A 23222-nucleotide genomic window follows, 5' to 3' on the forward strand; every position below is an offset into this window, starting at 1 on the left:
TGTTTAACAATTATTTTTTTATTATTTAATTTAATATTTTAGACGTTGGCGGTTCAATTTAACCGCCGATGATGCGGTTCGCCGGTCCGTTCGTGGGGAAGGGTCCAAACCAACCACTTTCCCCATTGCGATTCGGGTTCCGTAACGAATTTCAATTTTCAAATCTACTTTATTGTACGGGATCCGCTCCAATGCGTACGAAAAAGTCCCTCTTCAAATTCGGCCGCACGATTTGTGCAAACCAGTCGAGAGCCCTTGGATCAGAAGAGCCGAGCGCGGAACGATATCCTTGCAATTTCGGGAAACAAATTGAGGAGCACCTCGACCTCCCTGCCTTCTAGTTTCTCCTCGATCTCTCTTGCGATCGCGTGGCGATATCGTAACCCTCGCATGTTCTCCGGGGTCACGACCGCCGACTTCCGACGATCCGAAGTCCCGTCGTCTTCTTGCCGCTTCCCTAGGTTCGTCCCGTTAGATTCCTTAACTCGTTGTTTCTATCTACCAACGTTGATTTCTGAGGCGATCGAGCCTCGCATGTTTCCAAGCCTAGTTCGATTCTTACCCTAATTTGTAGTCCTGTTGATGTGTATTCCTATTTTATCTATTTTATGATTTTTTTTTTCTTTCAGTTAGGTTGGGTAATTCATCCTGATTCATTTTGGCACGCTATCAATCTTCTGAAGGGGTATCTACTTTGGGTGGTGATTCGGCGGGGATATCAATCGGGTGATAATATTAGTTCCAGCAATACGTGGAAATGAGTTTTCAATGCCATGTAAGGACTGGGGTTGTTTGTGCAGTTTTTACTTCAAATGATCATCACTGTTTTATTTTGTAGCGCTGTGGATATATCTATCCATAAGATGGTGCTTGATGCTGGGATTTTTGCCATAATTGTTTTATAGATAGTTGATACAATTAATATTATTATATCTTCATGGAGACTGTTTCTCTTTTTTTCTTTAGGATGACTACCAAATCCATTTGGAAATCAACATAAGGATTTGATAGGAAGGGCCCTTCTAGATAGTTTTAAGGATTTTTTTTCACATATTTAATGTTGCATGACTTCTAGAAATTCTATCCATAATATACAATGCCTATCTCACAAAATTTTAATCCTGCATTGCTCAACAATTCTGCAAACTCTTGGATCTATAAACTCAAAGTAGCAAAGAGAAGAAAAAAAAATTTGTATTGTTTTTATGTCATGAGGGTGAGACTCTTTCAATCTCTTTGTAGATGGCTAGGCATCTACCTGGAAGGGTTGCACTTATTGGAGAGCTCCCAACCAGAAGGGATTTATCCTTCTATAGGAGTCCCATGCATCACCAGTTGATCAATGCTAGTTGGCTGCTGCATTTGAGCTCCGGTTAGTTGATCATTTTTGTTTATTCATGCTGACTCGTTCCCTCTTTTTTTTTCCAACAACAACCAAACTTATCACACTAGGCGGGGTTGTTTTTTTTCCTTATATATAAGAAAGAAAGAAAAAAAGGAGAATAAGAAAAGAAGGGCGAGTGGGTACAGTTAACTGAAAACTTTTGACTAAGTTCAAACCCAATAGTTGAATAGAAGAGATCAAGTCATGACTCATGACCCAAGGGATGCTTGAAAACTGATAAGTTCCTTTCAATGGGATGATCTTGAATGGGCACAGTCATTCTAGGCAGATGCCCAAGAGTCTATAAAAAGACTATGGAGCTTATCTGCAATAAAAAACTTCTCTTTGTTTCTGGTTCCATGAATTCTGAGAATTGCTTAGCAATGCAGCCTTGCCAGTTCTGTGAGTAGGCATATCATATCTTGGCATGGGGGTTCAAAAAGCTACGTTGTGTCAGACTGTAAAATTTCTATCATAAAGAAAGTTTCTTGGAAATGCCTTGCCTGTTAAATCCTCACGGTAATTTTGGATCCATCTTTTAATTTATAACAATCTCTAGTGGCCCAAAATTTGATGGTATATAGTTAGGTTTCGAAGGGATTCTTCAGAAATAGGAGTCAGCAAACTTGTGAAATTCCTAAACTGTAAATGATACCTGCACATCCTTATCTAAGGTAATATTCTAGAAATGGACTAATGTTAAAATTTCAACAACTGACATCAAAACTATAAATCAAGAAAAAAAAAAAAGACATATAACTATCAGAATTTTCCTTTTGTTTCGAGGGACTTTACATAATTCCTACAGTATGTTTATTTTGTGCATGTGGCTGCAAATGTGTTGAATACTGAAAGTGACATTGGCATCATAGTAAAACTTATCTCAGTTACTTCATCTTCCTCCGCGTTTTCCTCTTAATTATTTTTGAGCCTATCCCAATTATAATATTACATCTTGATCTCTGTGAAGTACTCTAGTATGTAATGAATAGATGCTTTACATTCTCCTCAGAATTTTTGCACAAGTAAAAAAACACATTACCATGTGGTGTAGGTGCATTAACACTATTATGGTCTTATACAAAAATTCTGACCCTCATCATTATTTATTGTCCATACATCTCTTAGTATTCATGATACCATCATCATTATATGATTATATCATGTTTGTGCCACCTATTAAAGGTTGTCTACATCTATCTTATCCATTGGAACTCTATGTAAGGTTGTATCCCTAGTAACTTATAATCACGTGTTTTTGGAATTCTTTCAATACACATGTTTCTTGATGTTCTTTGTTGCATTAACTCTATTCTTCTTAATTCAATTGTATTATCATAAAATTTCAGTAATACCAACTTATTTCCATGAAATTTTGCCAACATATAATAGCTCCTTTTGAAGGGGAGCCTTAACGCAATGATAAAGTTGTTGCGGTGTGACCTTATGGTCACGAGTTTGAGTTGTGGAAACAACTTTTTGCAATGTAGAGTAAAACTATGTACCAATGTAGTCTCCCGGGACTCCGTATTGACGTGAGCTTCTTGCACCAGGCTGCTCTTTATATAATAGCTCCTCTTCGTGAAGCTTGAACAGCATGTCATTTCATTTCATTTCATTTTTAAATTATCCCTGGTTTCTAGCTAGAAGATTACTTATATGTTGGAGGTGAAGATTAAGTGCCCCTTCATGTGATTTTTTGTGCTTTGTTTTGTACCTTTTTAGATATAAGTTGAATTTGATGGACCATGCTGACCCACACACAATTAGAGTTGATGCAGCTTTTTTTTTTCCCTGATAGGTACTTGTTTGAAGATTATGAGGTGACATAAGAAGGATTTGTTTTCGTGGACTAGGCACCTGGGTTTTATAAAAACCACTTGGTATCACTTTACATCTTCTCTGAAAGTATCTAAAATTGCTTGAGCGTCAGTCTGAGTTCCACAATGTCAAAGGGTCAATCCCAAACAAGAATTCAGTCAGGGAGGAGAGCACTTGGAAAGTGCAAAAGCAAGACCATTGAAACCATTGAAATTGAAAAAGGGAAAACTAATGTTGTCATAATAGATGCCTCAGAGTCTTCCCATCAAGATTCTGACCATCCAAAGGCTAAAACTAATGAAATTCCTTCTGTTGTTATACACATTGATGATGAAGAGGGAGAAATTGATAAACTTCAAAGTAATGCAGATCAGCATTCCTCAAACAGTAGAGTGTGTCCTGTGTTTGACAGTTATTCAACACAACAAGAATTAGATGATGAAGAATGTGTAATGTACTCAAAAGAGGATCTTTTCTCTTCTTCTTACTCTAGTAGAAAAGGGTTCCCAAATCTGTTTCATCGGGGAGTTCTCATGCTCTATTTTCTTGTTCAAGAAGATATTCATCTGAAAATGACAGTTCAACATTTAGCACTTCTGGAAGCGATGATTCTGATTTAGAAGTTGAAGATATTAGTGGGCATATCCATGAACAGTGGGAAAGAGCGGCTCTTAAGAGAAAAATGTCACAGACGGTAAGAATGAGATCTGATGATCAGTCTAGTGTCTCGGGATTAAGTGTTGATCCTTGTTTTTCATCATCTGAACCTACTCAAAATATGGTTGATTTGGAAGACTGTAGGATCAAGAGCTACTTTGAGCATTCCAATATTCACTGTAATAATATGGGCTTCTCTGAGCATTTCAAACACACTCGAAATGTGGACAACTTAGAAGACTGTACAAACAAGCACTTTCATTATTTCGAAGCATCACCTTCCATGTGTGGTCCAAGCCATTCAAGCTGTGAAGTGCCCAGTTTTGGGAAGAATACGTCAGCATCTGAAGGTGGTCTCTTGAGATCTCAGATCTTTGAAACTCATATTGATCTTAACAAAGCTTTTACTCCAGTTTCTGAAAGTGGCCACTTGAGATCTCAGATCTTTGAAACTCATATTGATCCTAATGAAACTTTTACTCCAGACTTACAAATGCAAGGGAATACCAGTGTTAATATTGATGGGTGTTGCATAGAAAAAGCTGAGAAAGGTTCATCAGGGAATTGTTCCTCCACAAGTACATTAAGGGTTGAAACAAACTCTGAAGGCAAAGAGGAACCTACTGCTGGAAAACCATCCCACTCTTTGGATTCCTCTTGTAATCATAGTGAGAAAGAATATGACCTTTCCACACAATCACAACATGGCAACTCAGTTCACCAGGAAATTAATCCAGGAGCAAAAGAGAAGTCATTTGTAGAACAGACTCCTGCATTTAATGATCCATTACATGATGAGCCAATAAACCAATATAGTAATGAATCATTTGACTGTGAAACTAAAGTCATTCATGGAGAATCTACTTCCATAAATGATGCTGAAAATGAAGCTTCCAGATGGAACTTCTCTTTACATGTAGGCATGCCAGATTTATCCTTCTCCATCGACAATCTGACTAATGATGTTGAAAAACATATGATAAGGCCAAACCGTATCCGAGGTTCAGAGTACCACTGCTGCAATTAGTGAACGTGAAAAGCATAAGGAATCTGATGAATACAAACGAGCTGCTGAAGAAGAATGGGCACAAAGGAAGCTTGAGATACAATCTCAGGTTTTTATCTTATCTTTCTTTCAGTTATTTACACCAATTCCTTCCTAAATTACCAGCATAATCTTTCTTTTTTTCTTCTGCTTGATTGGCGACATTTTATTTTGATATGGTACATGGAAATTTTCTGATTTTTTGTCTCTTTAATGATGGCTTGCACATTGTCAAGTTATTCTTTTGAGTATAATTAAATGCTTTACCTTCAATTATGATTTCTATAAAGATGCATTACCAATTGTTTTTTAGGTTAAAATCCATTTGGGACTAAAGAAGCAATGAACATGTTAATTTCTTAAACAATATGATTAGAAAGGTTCTGCCACGATTGGTTCTTGTTAGCTGAAGGAAGAGGTTTTATTGTGGACCATTCCTAGTTTGGAAGGTAATGGCAAAGTTTATTTTTAAAGTATGATAGCCTCATCTTATATGAAGGCAAGCATCTGGAATTATCTGTTTAATTTGATTTTCTGCTGGCTACAAGCAACAAGAACAAACTTCCTGATGATACTAAATGACTCATACAAAATGAAAATCAGAAATTTACCATTTTTGCAAATGAACCATGCCACTGGTTATTATCTGTTTTTGTTTCAATTCTGCAGGCAGAAGAAGCACAGCGATTGCGGAAGAGGAGAAAAGCTGAAAGCTTGCGTTTATTAGACATGGAGAAAAGGCAAAAGCAACGGGTAGAGGAAATCAGAGAATCACGGAGGAAGGTACCATTGTGTGTTTTTTGCCACAGCATGTGGATAACTTTTTGTCCATGGTTTACATTCGAAGGATGTTTGTCAATTAATAGTTTTAAGTTGGTCTAACAAGGCCGCATCCCGCACAAGCTAGACAGAAGTAATTTTTGTTTGTCATGCGTGAACTGCAATAAATGCCATACTTTTGAATAGTGAGGTGGCCTTAAAACACTATACAATAGCTAACTAAATTAAATGCATACTTTTGAAGTGACATCACAAGTACCAAGAAAAAAATCGAGATGTGAGCACAAAATATAGTATCTCACATAAATATTGTGAAATTTATATCCTCACATTAAAGAAGTAATCCATCATTATCATTATTTTATTGTTATTTTTAAAATTTTTTCTCGGGTAAGGTCACTATTTTTTATGTTTTCTCTTTTATACTTTTTTGCAGAATATATATATATATATATAAAAGGGGTTTACTAGCCTACATATCTCATGGTGCTCACAAGCACCATGTGAGCACCAAGTGTATATTTTTTTCTTTAGTTTTTTTGAGCTTGAGGTTTAGAATTTAGGGTTTAGATTAGACCGTGTATAATAGACCCTTTTCTTGTATTCATATTAGTGTAATTTTATGCACCGGACTATCCTTTTAATATCGTGAAGAACAAAACTGAAGATAAGGAGCAACAAATGGATTGATGATTAACTTTAAAAAACAATCCCATATCACTCACATGAATAACGAGGATAAAGTCATATATAATATGAAAGAAGAAATTAATTTTGTTTCCCTCATTTAATCCTATAATATATGTCTACTTTCCATTTCGTATTTAACAATTTTAAAATTTCCTTTTTGAAATACTTTCATAATTATCTCGATGAAAGCAATGACTTTAACACTTTTAGTACCATATGAATCTGTGCAGTGCCTTTTTTCTTTGTCCTGTTTTTTATTTTCTCCTTTTAGCCGTACCAATTGATGTAGCAGTGTATAAGTGATTGACCTGGACAATTATTGATATTGGAATTATAAGATCATATTTAAAATTTCAGTTCTATACTGATCTCAAGGATCCACTGAACAAGTGTGCACCACGACCATGTTGCTAAATAGTTGCTCACTGTGGATTACTTGGAATTTGTGTCGGAGAGAAGATTAAAATGGTTAAAATACAATTCAAAACAGAATGGGTTGGTGCCATATGATACGGAATACAGACATTAAAGAGTTGCTCACTGTGGATTACTTGAAATTTGAGCAGTTTGCCTGGTTGTCCACGTTCAGATTAGTGAACATGACACAACTATGCACCGTGATGTAACATTTTGAACGATGCCATAAGTTCGATGCATGTAACTTGTGATTGTTTTTTTCTCTTACCTTGTTGTATTCATAGAATCTGAATCCTGACAGGCTTTGGGGTCATCCACAGATTTCAATTAGTGAGTTACATAGACCTATTCTTAGAAATTATTGTTGGATCATTACTTGATACTTTGATTTTCTGTTCAGGTCTCCCTCAAAATTTCTCTTTCCTTTAGTTTTTATGCTTTAACTTGTCATTTTCTTTGCTATTGTATTTGGTGAATTACTTAAGAATTTCCTTTTTAAGTGGTAATTGTTTGTGAACCTTTACTAATTGTATTTGCTAATTGTAGAATGAGCAAATGGTACATCTGAAAGAAGAACTCCGTGCTGACGTAAGAAAAGAACTGGATGAGATGGAATGGAGATACAGGGACATGGCTTCACTCCTACGGGGACTGTTACGCGAGGTATCGGTTATCATCTCAAACTAAGCTATTGATTTGCTCTGTGATACTACTGGTTTGAATTTTACTGAATGACAGCCCATTTGACTGTTTAGATTGGCTTCTTTCACTTTCTTTCTAAAAAATGTTTCTTTTGTCATAAAAATGATTACTAAATAACCTTCTTTCTGTGCTATTCATTCATGTATTTTCTTCATTTCATTCTGAGGATTTCATGCATAAGTTGACATGCCAATGCCAATATCTCTAAATTTGTGGGGATTGGTGACCCATTCTGATTGTTGCAGGAGGCTTGAGTGACAATTTTTTTTTATACTTAGTAGGCTATTGGTTCTTTTTCTCTAGTTAGGTGGTTTGTTCATTTAATATTCCAGGAACTTGAAGAGCTGTATCTGCTTGTACATTTTATTCTCGACCTCTATCACCCTATACCGACTATATGTACCAACGACAAAAGCAAAGATGGAGGCTAGTGTTGCTTGATTTTGGTTTTTACCCAAATCAAACCCAGATTCAGCATAAACACTGCAATCCTGGTTCCACCTACTAGAATTCTAATTAAGCCTTAATTGAGGCCAATTAGGTTGAAGGTTTTTTTTCTAAATCCACTTAATTATACTCAATTAGGTGGGGCATGACTCACCCTTGTCCAGTGAAAGGACCTCATGATAAGCTTGTTGATTCCCACTTTTAGACGTATTTGTTGGAACATTGACTGGTATCTATATAACTTATAATTTTCCCAGGTTCATGCTGCTTATAAACAAGCTTTGTGGAGATTTCATCCTGACCGAGTTTCTAGAACTGACATCCGGAAACAAGTTGAAGCAGAAGAGATATTTAAAATGATTTCACGCTTGAAAGAAAAACTGCTACCTGCACTATAATTATCTAGTTTACATGTTATGGAGTCATCTGATGCATGGGTTGGGATTCTTTATCTGTTTACACTGGTGTTGCTGGTGCGCTGCCTCCCATCACCGACTGTCTATTCCTAGATTGGTTAGTTCCATTGAAGCTTTGTTCACTGATATGCCTTTTTTTTTTTTTTGTTTTCTGTAACAGTAATGATTAGTCCAGTTTTTCTTGTTGAGTCACATGGCATCTTCACTAATGACGGTTGTAATCAGTTTAGATTTATGATGATTTTGGCATCGGGAAATCTGACTGTCCAATCAGACCGGATGATTTGGTGAGCATTCAGCATGATCTTGGGCTTGCCATTTGTATTTTGTCGGGCTTCAATGAGTTATGTTGTCAGTTGTATTGTTATACAACAATAATTAAATCTTATCTCATTATGAGAGATCGATTATATAGATCCTTCTATATTATTAGAGTCTATCCCTTACTATATCATTTATATTTAAATAAATTGTATCTTATTTTATCATTCTAAAATAATTTTTTATCTTTCTTTTTTGTATTTGATATGTATATTTATTATAGTTTTACATCATCTAATAAGAATATTTATTGATTGTCTAAATATATATCCATATTATCTTAAATGTATCTTTTGAAATTTTTTTTGAAAATTTGACTCTAATATTTTTATTTCTTATTCTGCTAATTCTTGTATGATTATACATTCATTTTTACAACTTTCATCTTATGCTCATATACTGAAGTCATAATCCAGCTTAATTGTCCTTTTGTAAAACTCTTCATACAATCACAAAGAACATTACATCTCCCTTCTTCATCATTTATAAAAATAATCCTAAATACCTTTGAATTATAAATAATTTATCATCTTTTATCTTAATAATTATCATATTACGCTTAATTTTATTAGATTTAAATTTTATATATTCTGTCTTTTACTCTATTAAACTATTAAACTACTTCCATTGTTTTTTTGATCAATATTCAAATTTAACATTTACTTCGTGTGTTGTCCTATTGTACGGTTATGATTAATAAAATTTGTCATTTTTTTCTATAAGAATTTTATACGATGCAAAGTTAGTTGATGTGCAAGTGCAACATATCAACACATATGGTATGTTTTATTTACCCTATCCTCCAGAATACCATATAATGTCGGCTGGTTGGTGTCTAGCACCTTGTAAATGGTCCAATGTAGAAAATCAATATCTAGCCATTCCTCATAATTTCACTCTATATTAGATTCCGGATATCAAAACCATTAGACAACAATAATACTTAACATTCTGTCTAAGGGTTAGAGTTGGTAGGTTTACTCATTAATCCACATGTTTTATATTTATAAAATTATATAATCATAACCTGTAAATCATGATTTCTCACAGATAATATTTTTGAAATATTTTATAAATTTTAATAGTATTTATGTTTGCACAGTGTGCATGGTTTTATGGTAGTAGATTATTCATCTTGATAACAATTCATTTATGTTTGTTCGATACACACAAGTTGAATTAAATAAATAAACTTGAACAATTTAAACAATTTATTAAACTAAATGAATAAGTTTAAACACATATTTATGAATAGAGATTATCAATTGCTTAGGGGTAATGTTCATATATAATATTCACAAGTCCTCAGGTTGTATGGTTAATCAAGTGGTTAACTAGATATCTAATATTCGAATTCTAATTACGATGTGTTGGAGGACATTTCCCCTCTAATAGGATGATGACAAGAGTACTTCCTTATTTATTTGGTGGATAAATGTGGGGATGAATTATCTATCCTAGGATTATCTGAATACTTGATAAAAAAATAATATTCATAAATAAAAATATAAATCCGCTATATTAATGGATAATATTTATGAATAAAATTTGAGAATCATGTTTATCAATAAACTCTTATTAACATAGTAAATAAAAAAAACAAACAAATAAACTTTTATTATCAAACTCAATAATAAATTAAATAATTTTTAAAATGTAAAATTTTAAACTATCAATCAAATTTAAGTTGAGAGCTCCATAATACTTAAATAAATCAATCTCAAACAAAATTGGAACCAAACTTAAATTCATGAAAAAGCAACCGAGCATTAAGTAAAATTTGAGTAATCATTTTAATAGTTTAAACTATTCATTTTAAATTTGACTTCGTTTAACTAAGTTATTTTATCAAATAATCTTAAACATTCCTGTACACACGGAGGATGTATAAAATCTTGATATACAATCCTGTAAGACATCACAGAATTTGCATTCCACTGAAAGCCAGTGGCCTGGTTTCTACTGCGCCGCTGAAAAGATAGGGACATTCGAAGCATGTAGCTTTATAGCACCACTAGCAGCAGTGAACATTTAGCGTTGTTTTGAACACATTCACAGACGCAGTAAAGGCTAAATAGCAAGTTAGGGGTTGCGAAAAGCTCGGATAAACGAGCTCACATGGTGGCGGAGTAATCATCATACAGAGATTCATTATTTGTGCCAAATTTACCACTAGCCGCTCAAGTGGTGGAGCATCCATGGCGGCAACAAGCTACCACTGATCCTAACCTGAGTCTGTGCAGCTGCCTGGCCGGGGCCGTCGCCACCTCCCCTTCCTTGCTGACACCTGGAAAATCAAACGATTATTCCTAAAACAAATTACTACACACAGCAAATCTTCGAGAGTAAAGTGTCAGCTCGAAGGGTGAGCTTGTTTTTTGCTCACCCCATGATTAGCGTGGGTTGAGGCTCTGCTATCAGAGGGGGAGATGATACGGGGCTCGTTCGATCTTGTTCCCGGTGAGCTCGCTGCTTCTTCTCCGTCAGCTAGTTTACATAACATCACAAGAAAGCTGAGTGATCATTTCTGGATCTGAATTTAATTGAGCCACAGTCAACAGTGTGTTTGTTACCTCTTGCTCTAAATTTTTGTTCTGCTCGCGAAGTGCTCTCTCCTACACATCGAAAGGCAAAGAAGTAACAACGATTCCATGAAGCGCCGGTGAGAATGTGTTTTTTTCTTTGCCATTTAATGATTTGGTTAATAATGGTTTAGAACACTAATTGATTTAGGATGATATCAGATTTATCAGAATCTTTAGTGAAATATAAAGTGAAGTTTACCTTCCGTTGAAGCTCAGCAATGGAGTCAAACATGACTTGGCTCTGCGGAGTGAAATTGGAAATTGTTTATTATTTTGGATTGGAAATTGTCAGTGACGGGCAAGTAGTAGAAATCACCTTTCTTGACCTGACATGCTTTAGAGAAATTTCCAGCTGATGCTCTAACTGTTGGAGTTCTTTGAGATTCAAGGAATCCAGTTGTTCTCCCATTAGATGCCTGTGAGGTAGAGGCAGCGTGAATCAGTGTTTATTAGGTCAACGAGTATGCCAAATGGTAGGCAACTCTGAGTCTTCAGCTTATCCAAGCTGATTGATTACCTTTGACTTTTACTTAAACTTTCAACCTTGGCCTTGAGTTTGCTATATTCTTGACACCAATTGGTCTGCATTAGCAAACTATTAATTTATCAAGAAATTAAGTCGAAACTTTTCATTTGTAATGTCGATCAAGTATCATACTTGTTTTGTATTTAGATGAAAGACTACAATTGGAGAACTTAGTACTTAGACTGACTAATCAAAATTGAATTGCATGTTTGATGCCTAAAGTAAGTCTTAAGTTAGATCTAACTTGCATGCCGACTCATTAGATGTCTGAAAACAAGAATAACAATGCGTTCATAGGGCAGGACTGTTTAGTTTACTGACCTGAGACTCAAGATCAGGTGATTTGAGAGTCTTTTCTGCATATGTGTAATGCTCGTATCGTTCGAGAATCTTTTCCATACTGTAAAAAGATGGGAAACAAATTCAACAGATCGGTGTGCATGGATAAGGATTGTGCTAACAAAGAATCCTGGATATAATTGTTGCTCCTTGTTGAAATGTAAATTGCAGGAAAAGGACACTGAAATGCTATTAGTGGAGTAAATTCAATGCAAGTTAATTCCATATGCCTATGCACCTCAAATTTACTTCCAAATCCAATTATACTTTTAATTGTAGCAATGTTGTAACGACCTATTATCATCATTACTAATTGAATGAAAAACTATAGGCATTGACTAACTCTCATTTATGCATGCAGTGACTAACTCTCATGGGCCATGGTGGCAGATGTTAAGCTAAGTGTAAGTTTTGTTCTTACAAGTCGTCCCCATCTAGTCCTTCCATTTTCATTGCTTATCATGATTTAATTTCTATTCCCAAATGCTTATATCTGGGTATTTTAGTTGTCATTAGTAGTCGGATAAATTGTTGATCTCAAAAATTAAGATCATGGTTTAAAATATCATGTTGAGATGATCGAAACGGACGAAACATCTTGTTCCGCCTGATAGTCGACACTCGCACGACCCCGACACCATACTCGCGATAGCTGCGACGTGTTGTGCGACCTTGTGGCCGCAGCGGAGGCGTCGCTCAACCCTGCAATAACAGCGGAGGGGTCGCATAACCCTTCCACTGTCGCTGTGGAGGTATCGCGCGATCATGCGGCCGCTACAGAGGGGTCGCACGACCGCCGCGGTCGGGCCGGAGGAGTCACGTGATCCCCATGGCCATGGCTAAGGGGTCGCACAACCCCGCGGCAACCCGGAAGTTGCACGATCTCGCGAGTGGTGTCAGATTTCAGTTTTTTTTTAAAATTAAATTTAGATTATTTATTTTAATCAACTTCTAGTTATAATGGAGATAATCTAAAAAGATTTTATGAAACCCTAATAAAATTATCTAATTAATTTTATATTTCATTTATTTTAATTTAAAAATTATAATAATAAAGATTATTTTTATATTGTTTATTTTATTTATTTTTTTAAATATTTATGTTAAATATTTTATTTTTTAATTAATATATTTTATATTTAAAAAAATATCAAAACTATATCGATATAGTATGATACGGTACTAAAATCGTATCGTTCTGGTCCAGAATAGAAATTTTGGTATAGGTTAAAATTTTAAATCTTGATTAAGATCACTTGCTTAAGTTAAATGAATGATGCTGTAGATTAGCTTGGGAGTTGGAACCAGGAAAACTTTTAATTCAAAACTTTAAATAATTAAACATACAAACTTGATTGGTCACTAGCTATATATCTGGCCAGTCCAAGGAATCGGAGGCTCCATTGACTGAGGACCAGGAGATTATATGTCTGGCTGGGCTGAGGACCTGAGGGCTCAACTAGCCAAGGACCAGAAGGTTATATATATCCAACTTGGTCGATGACCTAGGGACTGACTATCCAAGGACTAGGAGATTAAATATCCGATTGGGTCAAGAAACCAAGGGCTCCACCAGTCGAGGACCAGAAGATTAAATATTTGATCGGGTCGGCTCGACTGCTCAAGGACCAGGAGACTATATATTTGACTGGGCCGAGGACCTAGGGGCTTGATTGACCGAGGACTAGGAGATTATATATCCGGTCCAGCCAAGGACGTGAGGGCTTGACTGGCTAAGGTCTAGGGGACTGTATCCGGTGAGGATGAGGAGAGGACTCGAGGGTTTGACTGACTGAGGACTGGGAGATTAAATATTTGGCCATGCCAAGGGCCTAATGACTGAACTAGATAAAAGCAATTGACTCACGCTTTCCCCAAATACCCAGGAAAAAAATAACTTGCCAACGACTCTACTTCCAATAGAAGTAATCAATTGCTAGCATTAGGAACTTTATTTTGCAGGGCTGTGGGCAAGGGCTCGACTATGCCCATTTTCCATTGGTCAATAGGAATAGGGCATGAAGTCACCACTACCATTATTTTCAACAATTTCATCAGTTTGCTAGCGTCTGGATGAGCTATTAGCTTGAATCTTTCTCAAAGCACATTGGTCAACACCGCCATAGGGTGTGATAAAAAATACAAGCACAGTCTTGCCGTCATCACAAGCACCAAAGTAAGTTTTTCTAGCTCGGAATACTGGAGCTCAACCCCCTTCAAGAGAGAACTAACATAATAAATGGGTCACTGAACCACTCCTTCCAATTGGAGTAAGATGGAACTGATAACCCCTTCTAAAGTGGCCAAGTATACTTAGGGAGTGTTTGATTGAGGTTTATATAATCTTATTTGGTTTAGGTAATGAGTGACATCCAGTAATAAACGATTACTGTCACGTCAGTAAAGTCGGCATGCAATCCAGAATTGCATTACCTCCGAAATCTAAGATTTTGGATGATTCCGAAGTTATCAATTATTTTTGTTCTAAAATTACCCTCCACAATTCTCTCTCCTCTCTCCTCTTTGTCCGAAGCTGTCAAAAGAGAAAATAATTAATTTTGTTTTCCTTCTTCTTCGACGCTGCTGCCAGAACCACCTTCGTCGTTGGTTGACGTCGCTCGCTGACCGTCCGACCCAACACCAAACAGAGAAAGGAAAATAGCTGTTAATATGGTGCATAATGGTGAGGTTTGATAAAGCCGGGCAGTCAGAAGTCAAGGGAAAATGACAGTCAGAAGTCAAGGGGGCGTGATAGTCATAAGTCAAGGGGGCGTGATAGTCATAAGTCAAGGGGGTGTGACAGTCAGAAGTCAAGGGGGCGTGACAATCATAAGTCAAGGGGACGTGACAGTTAGAGATCAAGGCGATGTGGCAGTCAGCAATTAGGGAAAGAAGAGGTAGGACCGTGTGACGACATCAGCAACATCGTTCTTGGTCGAGTTCTCACAGACCAGGACCCCAGATCTGAGATACCCTAGTCTGATCCATGGTGGACAGTCGGGGTGATGCCTGACCTGCTTTGACTGGTCGGATTTTCACAGCTCGGCTATATCCAGGTCTGGTCCTCCCAGTAAAATACCGACCATCTCAAGCTTCCCCTATTCGTACCTGGTCGGGACAAAAGGTGCTACACGACAATAAGGTCAGGGAATTGTAACCGCTTGTCAGAGAATAACTGCTGTATGTCAGGGAATATTCCAATGGTCTGTGGTCATCTGCGAATAGAACCTTCTTCTAACCCATAAAAGGGTGTCACATGTCCTCCATCACCAGACATGCCCTGACACTTGATATTCCCTGACATCAGTCAGGATCCAGAGGTACACATTGTCATATAAAAAGGGAGGTCCTCTCCCTTGCGCAGGTACACTCTCTCACACATTTACACTTCTTTTCTACTTTTCTTTCTTCATATACTGTTATTCTGAGGAAAAAGTACTTGACTTGAGCGTCGGAGGGTCTGTTCTGGGGACTTTTTCTCTAGTTTCTGGCCTCTAACGTTCCATGTGCTTGTCTGAGTGTGCACAGAGTTTAAGTACCACCGGTTCAGTCATTGTCGTCCGTCATCACCACGTGAGGGTCCGTTCTTATAGGCGCATACGAGAAGGGTGTCCTAGTCGCCCCTCCGTCAACGCCAACAACATCTCATCCGGTCTTCATCTGACTCAGATTCCGGACAGGGTCAATTTGGCGTTGTTTGTGGGAATCTCCTTCACATGTTCTGGAGCGTGAAGATGGAGGACACCGGACGAATCAACGTGACCATGACGGCAGGGGAGTACGAACTGTTCAAGGAGGACAAGAGGCAAGCGACTTCCGAAAAACAGACCATTGCTTCTCGACCGTACAAGATGCTAGCAGTTTCCAAGGACCCGACTCACGTTTTTGATAGAGGATCTAAGAAGAAACAACCCGAGGAGTTCCCCCGGCCTTCTATCAGGAACCGAGCCCAAACTATTACCATAAGGACCCGGACTGCTATAATAAGAAAGAGCAACCACATGCCTCTATGGTGGAAAGCTCCCCACCCAAGGACTCAAAGAAAGGGAAAGCCATAGCCCTTAGGGAGGAGCTCCCGGGGAAGCCTGATGAGCAAGTGCCATTCTCTATAAGAGTACTCGAGGAGAAGCTACCGAAGGGGTAGCTGGGGTACAAGCCCCTAGCCATTGGAGAGTTTGACAATAGTAAGGATCCGGAGGATCATCTTCGGAAATTTCAGAACGATGCGCTGTTGCACTAATACAGCGATGCTATCAAGTGCCGAGTGTTCTTGAATACTCTGTCTGACTCGGCACAAAAATGGTTCGATGGATTTCTGAACGGCTTCATCACCTGCTTTCATGATTTCAAGATTATTTTCTTGCACCATTTCACAGTAGCAAGAAGTATCAGAAGACATACCACTGTCTCTTTACCCTCAAGCAAGTGTCTGCCGAGCCCTTGAGGAGCTATATCAAACGCTTCAACTAGGTGGCCCAGGGCGTCTTGTCCGCTACCTCTGAAATATTGATGAATGTCTTCTCTCATGGACTGGTAGAAGGGGAGTTCTTCCGAGATCTCATCCGAGAACCCGTGAAGAACTTCGATGAGATACTAGGGAAGGCCGTCAGTTACATCAACGTAGAAGAAGCTCAGGCGGCTTGGCCCAAAGCAGATAAGGTGCCTGCTCCCGCCGACAAACCAGAGAAGAGACCACCCCAATTGTCAGCTCAGCCTCTTCCACACGCTCGAGATGCTCGACCGCAATTCCCTCCCGGTCAGGATTCCAGGCTAGCCCAATGTGTGGCAGCTATCCAAGCCCCAAGGCCCGGTCACTGAGGGTTGCGTTATTGCACTTACCATAGGTCCCACACCCATGCCACAAGTGATTGCTTCTAGTTTGCCCGTGACTCCCGGCGTGCAGCTGAGCTAGGCCTGCCCCCACCTAAGATCGCGCTCAAGATTCAGAGGCTGATGGCTGGCCAACAGCCCGTGGCAGGTCAGTCTGTAGACCCCTGTCCGACAATGCAGGACAAGGAAGTCAGCAACCCGATCGCAACCAGGAGCTAGGAGAAACCCGGGAAGAGGAGAACAGGGGAAACACGACCATCCGTGAGATTGGTATGATCTTCAGAGGGCCCACAAATGGAGATTCCGCTAGGGCTCAGAAATATCATGAGCACCGCCTGGAGATACACGCTATAGGATGTAGTCGGGAGCAAGATATAGGGCCCATCATCAACTTTGAGCCGCAAGACTTGGAGGGACTGGAGCTTCCTCACGATGATGCCCTAATAATCAAAGTCGTCATCGCCAACAGTCGCATGACCAGAGTTTTCGTTGATATTGAAAGCTTTGTCAACGTACTGTTCAAGAGTGCATTCGAGGGCATGCAAATCGACGCCAGTGAACTCTAACCCATGGCTACTTCATTATATGGTTTCACTGGCAATGAAATACGACCCATGGGCCAGATCAAGCTAGCCATATCTTTGGGTAGCGAGCCCCTGGTAAGGATGTGGAGGAGCACATTCATAGTGGTGGATTCGCCGTCCTCGTACAACTTCATCTTGGGGAGATCGACACTGCATGAGTTTTGGGCGGCAGTCTCCACTTTCCACCAGAAGATCAAGTTCCCTGTGGGAGACCAGGTCTACGAAGTCAGAGGTGAGCAATTAATCTCTCACAGGTGTTACATCGACATGGTGAAGGTGGAGGCCCGCAAAGTTCAGAGATCCCAGGATGGCAGTATCCACGTCATCCAAGAGGAGCTTCTACCTATAGTAGAGAAGCCCATCCCTTGGGAGAAGGTCCAGCTCTATCCCGAGCGTCCGGAAAGCCTCACTCGCATACCGAGCGACCTGCCTATCGAGATCAAGACAGACTTGGTGTACCACTTGACGCGTAATAGGAACGTCTTCGCTTAGTCCCTCGAGGAGCTGCCTGGAGTCAGGCCCGATGTGGCTAACACAAACTACATCTTCTGCTCGATTCCCGACCGATCAAGCAGAAGAAGCGGAACTTCTCGGCTGAGCAAAATAAGATCATCCAAGCTGAAGTGGACCAGCTTCTGAAAGCATAACACATTAGAGAAGTGCAATTCCCACCCTGGCTCTCTAATGTGGTCCTGGTGTCTAAATCCAACAATAAGTGGAGAGTTCGCATCGACTTCCGAGACCTCAACCGTGCCAACCTCAAGGATTGCTACCCACTACCTAGGATTGACCAGATTGTAGACTCAACATCGGATTGCGAAAGGATTTGCATGCTCGACGCTTACCAAGGGTACCACTAGATCCCTCTAGCACAGGAAGATCAAGAGAAGATCAGCTTCATCATGGCAGATGATACTTTCTGTTGCACCGTCATTCCTTTTGGATTGCGAAATGCAGGAGCTACCTACCAAAGGATGATGGATAAGATCTTCCGGGAGTAGATAGGGCGGAATGTGGAGGTCTATGTGGATGACATCCTCATCAAATCCATTTTGGCCATAAATTTGATTGCTGACATAGAAGAAACCTGTGGTACACTACGACAATATGTGCTGAAGTTAAATCCATTGAAGTGCTTGTTTGCTTTGGGGGGGGGGGAATTCTTGGGATACCTAGTTATCGAGCGGGGAATTGAGGCTAATCCGGAGAAGGTCCAAACACTTCGAGGTATGAAAGTACCTCAAAATCTGAAAGAAGCTCAAAAGTTGGTGGGGCGAATAACTGCACTGTCCAAGTTCATATCTCGGTCTACAGATCGAGCATTGCTCTTCTTCAAGGTGCTCAGGCGAGCGGTCAAGTTTCAATGGGATGAAAAATGCAACCAGGTCTTTGAAGAATTGAAAAAGCACCTGGAGACCTTGCCCTCACTATTTAGGCCCATTGTGGGGGAACCACTTTGGGTCTATTTGTCAGCCACTCTTGAGGCCATAGGAGCGGTGTTGGTGAAAGAGAAGGATGATGTACATCGGCTAGTGTACTTCTTCGGCCACTTATTGAAAGGAGCCGAACCTCGATACACGACCTTGGAAAAATTAGTTTATGGATTGGTACTCATGGCTCGCCGTTTAAGACCTTATTTCTTGGCGCACCCCATCAAAGTCCTGACCAACAACACCACGAGGAAGAAGACTCTTACTAACATGGAGGTAGCAGGCCGTCTCATCAAATGGGCAACTGAGTTGGGAGAATATGACATACAATACCAACCCCGAATGACAATTAAAGCGCAAGCTCTAGCAGATTTTCTGACGGATGTCCATCAACCTGATTCCGAAGAAACTTGGAAGATCTATGTAGACGGGTCGTCCACCCAGCAGGGAAGCGAAGTGGGGATACTCCTGATATCTCCTCAGGAAGATATCCTGCAACTGGCCGTAAGGTTAAATTTCAGAGCCACTAATAACGAGGCGGAATATGAGGCGCTATTAGTAGGGCTGCAAGCAGCTCGGATGTGGGAGCCGCCCGGGTGGTCATTTATTCAAATTCTCAGCTCGTAGCTTAGCAAGTGGCGGGCAACTTCGAGGTTAATAGTGACAAGCTGCAGGTATACTGGGAAGCGTATGAGAAAAATAAAAGAAGACTTCAAGGAAGTAACAGTGACTAAGATCCCCTGGGCAGATAACCAAAGAACTGATGAACTAACTAAAATGATTAACTCTTTGACCACTTGGGTGCTAGACAGGTCAATAGCCCAGACCTTCCTAGCAGCTCAGATAGATCTACAGAACAATATTGAGGGGCCAATCGACTGGAGAACCCCTATGATCATTTATCTTTAGCAGTGCGTCTTGTTTGTTGATACGGAAGAAGTTAGGTTGATCAAGAAAAGAGCTCACGTATATACCTGATCGAGGACCAGCTGTACATGCAAGCATTCTCAAGGATATTTCTTAAATGCTTAGGAACGGAGGAGGCAGAGTATGCTCTGCAAGAAGTACATCAGGGGTGTTGTGGTAACCACGCTGGAGGAAGGATGTTGGCTCGAAAAGAATTACTGGCCGGGTATTTCTAGCCCGCTCTACAGAAAGACGCTCAGTGACTGGTGAATACTTGCTTATTTTGCCAAAAACATCATAATCTAACCCATCGACCGACCGACACTTTGAAAACTTCAATAGTCTCATGCCCCTTTGATCAATGAGGGAGCCGTTATTCAATTTCTGTAGAAGAACATTTTATGCCGATTTGGAATACCGCACAAGATGGTCTCAGATAATAGTAGCCAGTTCCAAGGGCGCAAGATCCAGGAATGGTGTCAAGAATTTGGAATAATTCAGGTCTTCACTTCCGTGGCTTATCCTCAAAGTAATGAGCAGACAGAAGTCACCAACAGAGAGATAGTTTTGGGGTTGAAGGTCAAGCTGGATTATGTAGGTGGTGATTAGGTGGAAGAGCTGCCTAGCATTCTCTGGGCATACCACATGACTCCACGAGAAAGCACCGAGCTCACCCCCTTTCACCTAGTCTACGGCAGTGAAACATTTGTGCTTATAGAGGTCGGGGTGCCATCCGTCATAAGGTTGCTGCATGACGAGGAGAATGCCGAGCGACGACTTTCAGAACTGAATTTTATCAGTGAAACTAGAGAGTGAGCAACCACTTGGTTAACTGCCTTTAGACAGCGGATGCGTAAAAATTACAATAGGAGGGTGATCCTGCGGTTCTTCGGAGAAGGGGACTTAGTGTGGAAAAAAACAAAGCCTGTAGGGGAGGTAACCATGTTAGTACCTCAGTGGGACGGGCCATATAAAATTGTTAAAACGTTAGCATTATGTGCCTACTACTTACAAGACACCCGGGATAGGAGGTTGGACCGTCCTTAGAGTGCTGACTACCTCTAGCCCTATCGTACTTAAGTGAGTCACTCCTTTGTAAGACTTGAGATCGAGATGATATGATCGGTCGGGAATGAGGTGCTCGGTCGGGATAACTAGATCTAGAATACTCATGAATCTCTAAGACCCACTCAGGTCCCCGTGCTAGGGTTACACGACTCGAGCTTCACTGAATAAGGACTAAGGAAAGACTAGCAGGAACAGTGAAAATTAAATTAACTTTTATAAGTACAATGGGCAAAATGTTCATGTACAATAAGAGGGTTATTTAAACTCTGAGAATACATTGTCAGACATCTCTCTGAGGAACCGACGATGATCCAGGTGTTAGAGTGTATACTAAAATCCTAGCTTTTTGTAAATATTTATTTTGAAATAAAGAATCACATTGGTCATATGTCTACATTTATATGCTAAGTGTAGTTGTTCAATTAATTTATATTGTAGAGAACATGGTGTGTGGTGTCACATACAGAAGATCATGTAATCAATTCCTTATAAATTATAAACAATAGCTCACAACTAAGATGGAAAGGAACAAACCATTGGAATAGTCATAGTGTAATTTGGTATTAGTTTATTTTAACTATAAAATTACACTAGTACACTCTGAGTGTATTGAGTAGGACCATTTAATGTAAGTTCTTTTTTATACTGTCTGCATATAAGAACAAGACCTTTGTTATTATGGAAGTGTGTGTTCTTAATCATGATATAATAACAAGCACATATACTTAATATTCATTTCTTTAATTTATCAAAGGGTGCGATTTAGTTCGATAAATCAATAGGCCCGATAAGTTGGTAAATGATATTATTTATATGATGTGTTGTTGATTATAGAATGAATCTATGTCCTAGTAATCTAGGTTGATGATATCCCCAAGAGGAGCTCATAAGGATTGTCATGTAAACCCTGCAGGTGGACTTAGTTCGACATGATGATGAAGTTGAATGGTACTACTCTTGGAGTTAGATATTAATTAAGTAAGTTGTCAATAACTCATTTAATTAGTGGACATTCTATATCTTAAACATAGGGAGACTGACACACTCATGATAAGAAGGAGCCCATATAGTAATATGAGATTGGTGCGGTAGTTCAATAATAACTCTTTAGTGGAATGAGATATTATTGATGAACTCGAGTTGGGTGTTCGGGGCAAACACGGGAAGCTCAAGTTCATCGGGAGACCAAAACCAATTCCTCCTCCTGGTCAGACTTCCAGATCGCTTCCTAGTCAGGCCTCCAGACTCTCGTCCCAGCGCGATTTATAAGTGAGCATGCTCTCACGTCTCCAAACTCTCGCCTCAACGCGAGTTATAAGTGAGCATGCTCTCACGCCTCCATACTCTCGCCCTAGCGCGAGTTATATGTGAGCTTGCTCTCACGACCAACGATCTCTTGGCCGAGATTCCAGACTCTCGTCCCAGTGCGAGTTATAAATGAGCATGCTCTCATGCCTCCAGACTCTCGCCTCAGTGCGAGTATAAGTGAGTATGCTATCACGCCTCCAGACTCTCGTCACAGCGCGAGTTATATGTGAGCTTACTCTCACGACCAACGACCTCTCGGTCGGGATTCCAGACTCTCGCCTCAGCGCGAGTTATAAGTGATCATGCTCTCACGCCTCCGGACTCTCGCCCCAATGTGAGTTATAAGTGAGCATGCTCTCACGACCAACGACCTCTCGGTCGGAATGCTAGACTCTCGCCCAACACGAGTTATAAGTGAGCATGCTCTCACACCTTCAGACTCTCGCCCAGCACGAGTTATAAGTGAGCATGCTATCACGTCTCCAGACTTTCACCCTAGCATGAGTTATAAGTGAGCTTGCTCTCACGATGAACGCCCTCTCGGTAGGGATTCTAGACTCTCACCCCAGCGCGAGTTATAGGTGAGCATACTCTCACGCCTCCAGACTCTCGCCTCAATGCGAGTTATAAGTGAGCTTCCTCTTATGACCAATGACCTCTCGGTCGGGATTCCAGACTCTCGTCCCAGCACGAGTTATAAGTGAGCATGCTTTCACGCCTCCAGACTCTCGCCCTAGCACGGGTTATAAGTGAGCATGCTTTCACACCTCCAGACTCTCGCCCTAGCGCGAGTTATAAGTGAGCATGCTCTCACACCTCTAGACTCTCGCCCCAGCGCGAGTTATAAGTGAGCATACTCTCACACCTCCAGACTCTCGCCCCAGCGCGAGTTATAAGTGAGCATGCTCTCACGACCAACGACCTCTCGGTCGGGATGCCAGACTCTCGCCCCAGCGCGAGTTATAA

General features: G+C 40.0%; 2 protein-coding genes and 1 long non-coding RNA gene across 7 annotated transcripts in view; 2 read left to right on the forward strand and 1 right to left on the reverse strand.

Annotated features, from left to right (window-relative positions):
- Window positions 1-325: 325 nt before the first annotated feature.
- On the forward strand, window positions 326-8791 carry LOC122015839. 5 transcript variants are annotated; one of them, XM_042572900.1, is made up of 7 exons: window positions 326-461; window positions 630-775; window positions 1243-1372; window positions 3186-4977; window positions 5577-5690; window positions 7341-7457; window positions 8201-8791. In XM_042572900.1, exon 4 carries the CDS (start codon window positions 3888-3890, stop codon window positions 4887-4889), a length of 1002 nt encoding a protein of 333 aa, XP_042428834.1. In that variant the 5' UTR covers window positions 326-461; window positions 630-775; window positions 1243-1372; window positions 3186-3887; the 3' UTR covers window positions 4890-4977; window positions 5577-5690; window positions 7341-7457; window positions 8201-8791. The 5 variants fall into 5 exon arrangements, with proteins under 5 accessions (XP_042428834.1, XP_042428837.1, XP_042428836.1 ...); XM_042572903.1 differs by lacking the exon at window positions 1243-1372 and adding an exon at window positions 5221-5356; XM_042572902.1 differs by lacking the exon at window positions 1243-1372 and having other exon boundaries at window positions 8201-8416; window positions 8520-8791.
- A 1876-nt stretch (window positions 8792-10667) lies between these two features.
- LOC122015840 (truncated transcription factor CAULIFLOWER A-like) overlaps window positions 10668-23222 on the reverse strand; it is a 64304-nt gene continuing 51749 nt past the window's right edge. The window contains exons 2-8 of the mRNA XM_042572904.1: window positions 12113-12191; window positions 11783-11847; window positions 11582-11681; window positions 11465-11506; window positions 11254-11295; window positions 11067-11167; window positions 10668-10967 (exon numbers count right to left, since the gene is read on the reverse strand). Of these exons, the coding sequence (XP_042428838.1) occupies window positions 10853-10967; window positions 11067-11167; window positions 11254-11295; window positions 11465-11506; window positions 11582-11681; window positions 11783-11847; window positions 12113-12191 (544 nt within the window). The 3' untranslated portion in view covers window positions 10668-10852. The remainder of the gene's footprint in view (window positions 10968-11066; window positions 11168-11253; window positions 11296-11464; window positions 11507-11581; window positions 11682-11782; window positions 11848-12112; window positions 12192-23222) is intronic.
- LOC122015841 overlaps window positions 11010-23222 on the forward strand; it is a 61749-nt gene continuing 49536 nt past the window's right edge. Inside the window, exons 1-2 of the long non-coding RNA XR_006120979.1 lie at window positions 11010-11342; window positions 12492-12534. This is a non-coding gene — a long non-coding RNA (uncharacterized LOC122015841). The remainder of the gene's footprint in view (window positions 11343-12491; window positions 12535-23222) is intronic.

Source organism: Zingiber officinale, chromosome 8B, assembly GCF_018446385.1.
Source record: "Zingiber officinale cultivar Zhangliang chromosome 8B, Zo_v1.1, whole genome shotgun sequence".
NCBI lineage: Eukaryota > Viridiplantae > Streptophyta > Magnoliopsida > Zingiberales > Zingiberaceae > Zingiber > Zingiber officinale.